The sequence below is a fragment of the Physeter macrocephalus genome, chromosome 16 (assembly GCF_002837175.3).
Source record: "Physeter macrocephalus isolate SW-GA chromosome 16, ASM283717v5, whole genome shotgun sequence".
NCBI classification, from domain to species: Eukaryota; Metazoa; Chordata; class Mammalia; order Artiodactyla; family Physeteridae; genus Physeter; species Physeter macrocephalus.
Window position 1 is genome coordinate 62,921,820 of NC_041229.1, and position 7,630 is coordinate 62,929,449.

The window sequence follows — 7,630 nt, forward strand, 5'->3', positions numbered from 1 at the left end:
GTGCTCCGCAACAGGAGAGGCCACAACAGTGAGAGGCCCGCGTACCGCAAAAAAAAAAAAAAAGAAAAGAAAAAAAAAAAAGGCAAGCAATAACAAATGTCGGTGAGGATATGGAGAAAGTAGAACCCTCACACTAAAGGTGGGAATGTAAAATGATGCAGCCACTTTGGAAAACAATCTAGCAGTTCCTCAAAACTGCTCATAGAGTAATCATATGAGCCAGAAATTCCACTCTTGGTTCCAGCCACACTAAAATGCTTACATTTTCCAAATGCATATACCCAAGAGAAACCAAAGCATGTATCCATACAAAAATCTGTACACAGATGTTAATAGCAGTGTTATTCTTAATAATCAAAACCCAAAATGCAGGGCTTCCCTGGTGGCGCAGCGGTTGAGAGTCTGCCTGCCGATGCAGGGGACATGGGTTTGTGCCCCGATCTGGGAAGATCCCACATGCCGCAGAGCGGCTGGGCCCGTGAGCCATGGCCGCTGAGCCTGCGCGTCTGGAGCCTGTGCTCTGCAATGGGAGAGGCCACAACAGTGAGAGGCCTGGGTACCGCAAAAAAAACAAACAAAAACCAAAATGCCCTTCAACTGATGAATGAATAAAATGTGGATGGAATATTCCACACAATAGAATATTATTCAGCCATAAAAAGTAATGAAGTACTGATAAATGCTACAACATGGATGAACCCTGAAAACATGCTATGTGAAAGAAACCAGTCACAAAAGATCACATATTGTATGATTCCATTTATATGAAATGCCCATAACAGGCAAATCTATAAAGACAGACAGTAGATTAATGGTTGCCTAGGGCTGAAGGGGTTGGGGAGTGTTGAAGGGTGATGGCTAAATAGTATGGGTTTTGGGGGGGTGAAAATGATGAAATCTTCTAAAAATTGATTGTGCTAATGGTTGCACAACTCTGTGACCATGCTAAAAACCACTCAACCACACACTTTAAATGGATGAACTGCATAGTATGTGATTTATATCTCAAGAAAGCTACTACCAAAAAAACAAAAACAAAAACAAACAAAAAAAGCTCTCCTTCTCCATGACACCTTTCTTGAGCCACCAATAAAACTGACCATTCTAACATGTGTCTCCCCACTTCCCTGCAAGGACTTGAGTACCTGTAATTGACACTTTTTTGCACTTATTTAATGTCTGTTTCCCTCTACTAAACTGTGGATTCCTCAAGGCAGGGATGTGGCTCATTTTTTCATGGAATTAACAGTATTTATACGTTTTGTGTAAACTATGTAAAAGTATACATCATAAATATTTGCTAAAAGACTATCCTAACAGTTGTTATGTGGAAAAGGGACTGTGCTTGTTTCACATATATGCCAATGGGCAGAAATGGAAGCTACTGATATAACAACACGAATTTTAGGAATTTTCATATAATCAGGGCTGTCCCTTTATTCAAAACAGGGGTTTCTGGGTTCTGTGGATTCTCTAAGTTGATTCTCAAATTCTGAATGTATGTATAAAAAGCATGTGCACTTTTCCTGGGTAAAAAATCCATAACTTTCATCAGATTCTCAAAGGGGTATATAACCCAATAATGGTTAGGATTCACTGTTTTTAAAATGTCAGTGTACCAGGGCAGGGATTTTAGTTAGCAAATTTCAGTTACTGGAATACATCATTCAAGGTAGGTTTTTGCCTAGATTATTCTACTTTGGTAATTAATGCAAAAAGAGAACTCACAATATTAGTATCTTCATAATCTTATTCATTTAAAAGTATTTATTGACTGTCCATTATATGCCAACTGCTGAAGAAATAATAGTAAACAAGACAAAGTGCCTGCCCTCAGGAGCTTACATTCTAGAAGGTGGAGACAAAAAAAAGAGTAAATAAATAAGAAAATGTCGTATCTTATAGTAATGCCTTCAACAGAGAAAATAAAACATGATGAAATAGGGAATGAGGGGAGTGTAAAGTTATTTTAGCTAGGGTCATCAGGGAAAGTCTCTCTGAGAAGATCACATTTGAGCTGAAACGTGAGCAATGAGAAGGAAGCTGAGGAAAGAACACTTCAAGAATGAAGAGAACAGAAGTGCAAAGATTCTAAGATGAGAACATTGATTATTACCACCTGCGTTCTTAAGAGAAAAAGCCATGTCTAAACGCCTCTCTATACAACATTCAGATGAGTGTCTCCCACTCACAATGAATAGAACTTATTCAAGATAATTCAGCTTAACGAAAATTCACTGTGATAAGAGACTATTCTAGACAAATCTTTACTGCTTAGGGTCATCGCAAATTTACTCTTCTTCAATGCAGACAATATCATTAGACAAAGTGAGTAAAACCTTTGGGGTTTTGTAATAAAACAGAAAGAAGAAAAAAAAACACCATGTACTTTTTTTTTTTTTTTTAAGAAGTCTCTCCCAGGTAGATAGTTTTACAAACAAAGATTATCAAGCAAACTCTATAAACAATTCTGGGTTCGATCTGCTCTCCATCCCTAGAGCTTGGTGCTTTGCATTTGTAGTATTTATTATCTGTGAGGTACAAGAGGGTGGAGTTACAGCCAGTGTGTACAAACTAGAGGGAAATGAGTTTCAGTTCAAAAGGAGCTGTCCAGGGGCTTCCCTGGTGGCGCAGTGGTTGAGAGTCCACCTGCCGATGCAGGGGACACGGGTTCGTGCCCCGGTCCGGGAAGATCCCACATGCGGCGGAGCGGCTGGGCCCGTGAGCCATGGCCGCTGAGCCTGCGCGTCCAGAGCCTGTGCTCCGCAACGGGGGAGGCCACAACAGTAAGAGGCCCGCGTAACGCAAAAAAAAAAAAAAAAAAGGAGCTGTCCAACAATCAACAGGTTGAATATTAGTGGAAGTGTGGAGACTGTAAAACCATGACTCAAGTTACGCAACGGGGGAGGCCACAACAGTAAGAGGCCCGCGTAACGCAAAAAAAAAAAAAAAAAAAAGGAGCTGTCCAAAAATCAACAGGTTGAATATTAGTGGAAGTGTGGAGACTGTAAAACCATGACTCAAGTTACCGTAACTTCATGACCTACAAAGAACTGTTCCAGTTCCTTCTCCCAGCCTTGGCATCCCTGCCGTGTTATACTCACCCATAAAGCCCCAAAATGCAAACCAAAGAGTGGATTTTTAACTACCACATACATCATGCCAATAACAAAAGATTAACAAATACTTGTTCAGGTAAGGGGAACGCAGAGCTTTGTTCATCTCAGCAATTGAAATTCGTATTATTAAAATCTTCAAGTTATATTTACAAAGGCACAAAAAGAGCCTGAAGCAGTGAGCACCCAACACCAAACTGAAAGTACACAACGAATTAAGGTTAACAGTACCAATTCCAACTATTTCATTCAAATGCACGACAGAAAGCATACGGAGGCCCTGAAGAGGGGAATCCAAGAGGGAGCCCTCCTGACTCAGAGCACCTGAGCAGACGGTGACTAGCTGCGTTAGGTCAGTGAGGGGAAGGGGCTGCCAGCAACCAGGGAGTGTGCCCAGGCTTGTCTGCGTGCGCTCCTGGTCCTGCCTGCGGTGTTAGGTCAGGAGGGCCCCGCTCGGGCAGCTGCCCGCTGGTGTCAAAAGAACCCAGGGGCTTGGCACCTCCCACACGCCGCCGGGTCCGCCTTCTCTAGCGGGGACGGAGATTCCCGGAGCCGCCCTCCCTGGAGCACCGCTTACCTTCGGTGAGCGGCGGTGGCTCCTGCCGCTTTCCGCGGGACAAAAAGGCCTTGGGCAGAAGCAGCGACACAGCCAGGACGAGCCCAGAGGCAAGGGCCACCCTCTGCACGGTGGAGTACGCCATGGCCACCCGCCCTCGCCGCAGGTGAGCTCCAACCGGAACCGGAACTGGAACGGCAAAGCCCGCGGCCTCCTTCGACCCCACCGAAGGCTGCGCGAACGGCGACGCGCGAGGGACAAGTGACTAGGCGCCTCCGGCTCCGCGGCGGGCGGCTGACCCGCTCCTCCCGCCCGGTCACCAGGTGCGATGAGTGGTACCCGCGCCCTATCATTTGTACAGACGAGACACGCCTTCCACGCCCCACGCCCCACGCCCACCTGGGCGTTCTACCTCCGAAACAACTGATGGTCGTCCCAACTCTCCATCCCGCTCACCGCACTGCTCACTCCCCGCCCCAGACCGCCCATTAATTTCCTCGTTAAGGCCCCACCCAGGCCCCCGCACCTCCATTATCCATCTGCAGACCAAGGTGATGGTACTACAACGCAGCACTAATGCGTTTTAAGCTCTCCATAGCTTCAAATCTTTAAAAAACTCCTCTTTACCCTCATAGAAAGGTCAAACTGCTTTCTATGACCTCAAGGCCCTGCGTGGTCCGGTCTTACCAACGCTCCGTCCAAACTAGATCATTTGCTATTTCCCCAGCATATTTCTTTTTTTTTTTTTTAAACATCTTTATTGGAGTATAACTGTTTTACAATAGTGTGTTATCCCCAGCATATTTCTTGCCTTCAGGGAATCTTTGCTTATCGTGTTACCTCTGCCTGGAAAATTACTAACGCATCTCCACCTGTTAAAAACTCTGAACAGCTGAAAAGTACTACCCTCATGAAACTTTAGTCAGCCTCTCCTTCCTCTGTATCCCCACAGTTCTTCGTTACTGTCTTTATGGGTTTATTTAACAAATATTCTTGTGGTTCTTACTATGTATCAGACCCTGAAATGGCACTACAGAATCTGGAATAAGATGGCATCCGTATGGGGTAGATAGTTATAGAAACAAGAAAATGCAGGAAAAATTATGGACTCTGGAGCACTCAGCTCAACTGGAAGGAGGAGGAATGAGGAGAAAACGCCTGAGAGTAGGTGAAATCTGAGTGAGTATTTGAAGAAGGAGTAAGTTACTAGGCAGACAGGTGGGAGGAGTTAGAAGGGTATACCAGGGAAAGAATGCAAAGAAAGCAAAGGCGTAAACTCGAAGCTTCCTTACGTGTTCTGAAAACTATTAGTAATTCGTTTTGGCTGGGCCATGGGATTGGTGACAGGACATAAAGTGATAAGGCAATATAAGCAGGAACTAGGTTATGAGAAACTTGGATATAATTTCCAGTTAAACATGGCAGACAGAGCACACCCACTTATCTTTGCTTTCCCCAGACACCTCACAATAATGAAAATAAAAAGATAGAGTGTATCAGCTGAAAGACTAGAGAGAATGGGAGAAAACATGACAGCAGACAACAAATGTCAAAATTTTTTAAGATGCAACATTATCCAATAGAAATATAAGGCCAGTCACATATGAATTTAAACTTTTCTAGTAGCCTCATTTTAAAAGTGAAAATAAACAGATGAAGTTAATAATATATTTATTTAACCCAAAATACCCCAAATATTATTATCATTTCCACATGTGTAGCACTAGCCAGTCACATTTCAATGGCTTAATAACCATGTGCCTAGTGGCTACCATATTGGACAGTGAAGGTTTAGAGCATAAAAAGTGAAGTGCCTACAGAGAGAAAGACTCTAAGAAGCAAACAAATTTGGCCTTCAGAACCTATAAAGTATCAGGAATTGGAAGCACTGAGTTCCTTTAAAGGCAGAAATGTGGAGTGGGACTGAATAAAGAAGGATTGGTTGAAAGTCTGTCAAGAAGCAGTTGATATCCTCCAAATCTGGCTCCTCAATTATTGCAGCCAGGTGGTTGCCCCTACTGGCATCACTCAGCTATCCTCATCATTGATATCAATAGCACTGAAAGTTATTGAGCACTTCCTATGTTCCAGGTATTTTCCGTATCATAACAATTGATTCTCCTAACAACTTTATGAAGTAAGAAATATTATGTACCCACTTTACAAATGAGAAAACTAAGGAAAAGAAAGCCCAAGTAACTTGACAACAACTACACAATATACATTGGAAGTTATTGTTTGAATCCAGACATGCTTACTCCAAGACTTGCTCTCTTAACCACCAGTTTTACTTTCTGGAACCAGAATCCCAGATCACCCCCCAAATTCTCACTTGGGTGACTGGATAGACATTGATTCCATATAACAAGATTTTGAGAACAGAAGAATCAGATCTGTGAGAAAGATGAGTTCAGATTTTGACGAGTTAAGTTTGAGGTTCCATGAAATGTCCATGCAGAGCTGTCCAGTTGGGTATACGGGTCTGAAGCTCAGAAGAGATGTTTGGGCTGGAAACAAATATGGAAATGATCAGCCCACCAATAGTAAATGAAGTCTGGGAGAAGATAACATTAGCAAGAATGCTCATGTAAATGATAAGAGGCCACAGTGGAAACTTAGCTTACACCCTTATGTTGAAATTCCCAAGTATGAGGACAGAAATGCAGTGGAAAAGAAGATAGTGATCCAGGTGCTAAAATCTTGAATGAATGAGGAGTTACTGGAAGGATGAAAGATGACAGGAACAGAGGGTGTAATAAGCAGTCAGATGACACGCTCTTCTAAGAGTTGTAGTTTGTTTTTAGAGTAGTTGTAGCAGTGGCAGCAGCAGTCACTTGGAGGCGTACTTCTAAGTGCTTTACATATATAAATCCTTTGATGATGATACAAAACTTCCTGAATAAATGCCAGCTCTTACTTGTAACTATTTGGTCTAATTCTATTTTTTATGGTTCTACACTCAGAACAAACCTCTTTTCCTTTCACTTGCAGTCCCACTGTCATGGAACTTGTAAATTACTCCCTAGCAGCTTCTCCTGTGTTGCTGGCATTCTTATCCCTGTGATAACCACCTTCCCAATTCTCCTGATTTACCTCCTTTCTGCTTTCTTAACACCCAATTTCAGCACAGAAGCAAACTGCTCATGGGCTACAAGATCCAGGGAAGAGAACCTACCTTCCTCTGATGTGCAGTAAGCGGTCGAGAGGGGCTCTCTCAGCCTTAGGCCCAAAGAGAGGGGACCTCTGTTTGCCTCCTTCTCCTTGGAATCTATTTCCATCCTGCCTTGTGATGACCAGCGGGGCTCCCTGATATGAGGCCCTCGAGGCACTGCAGCTAGAGCAACTTAACTGCAGCTGCTTCCAACTGAGACTGCCTAGGGGCCCCGAACTGTTCCTCCATGAGAGACATTGGAAAGTCACTCAGTGTAAAGTTGTCATATTCATACTCATTGATCATAGTCTAACCTTTAGCCCTCTGTCAAACAGGCGGTTGACTTACTTCTATGACTTGTATTAGTGATTTTCAAACTTGATATTTTTCTGATGACAGATCTTGAATCCAGAAAGCACGGTAAGCAGAAGGTTTGGGACGTCAAGGGGAGGAGATGGAGTCAGGGTAAAATCTGTACTGAGCAGTATGCAATTGTTTCTGTTTCTCTGGGGAACTCTGATAGAGTGACTTTAGCTATTTCCGAAAATGTAATTCCTCCTGTTATTGAGGCTTCTCCATCTCAGAGGAGATTCCAAGGATGTACGGTGGCTTCTGAAAGCAATTTTAAAGAGCCTATAAGGAACCATAGCAGCTCCACTGTAGAGTCATGGACCCTTATTAAAGGCAGGAATCAGGGTGGTGAGCATGGAAGTGAGACCCAAATATCCAGAACACTGAGCATAAGGGAGCAAGGCCTGTAACTTCAAAGCCCAGAATGAAAAAGCTAAAGGAGGCAAGCAGGAGATG

At 43.3% G+C, this 7,630-nt stretch overlaps 1 protein-coding gene across 1 annotated transcript in view; it reads right to left on the reverse strand.

Annotated features, from left to right (window-relative positions):
• Positions 1 to 3,845, reverse strand: part of RIC3 (RIC3 acetylcholine receptor chaperone) — a 62,862-nt gene extending 59,017 nt beyond the window's left edge. Inside the window, exon 1 of the mRNA XM_028477334.1 lies at positions 3,694 to 3,845. Within this exon, the coding sequence (XP_028333135.1) occupies positions 3,694 to 3,817 (124 nt within the window). The 5' untranslated portion in view covers positions 3,818 to 3,845. The remainder of the gene's footprint in view (positions 1 to 3,693) is intronic.
• Positions 3,846 to 7,630: the final 3,785 nt, after the last annotated feature.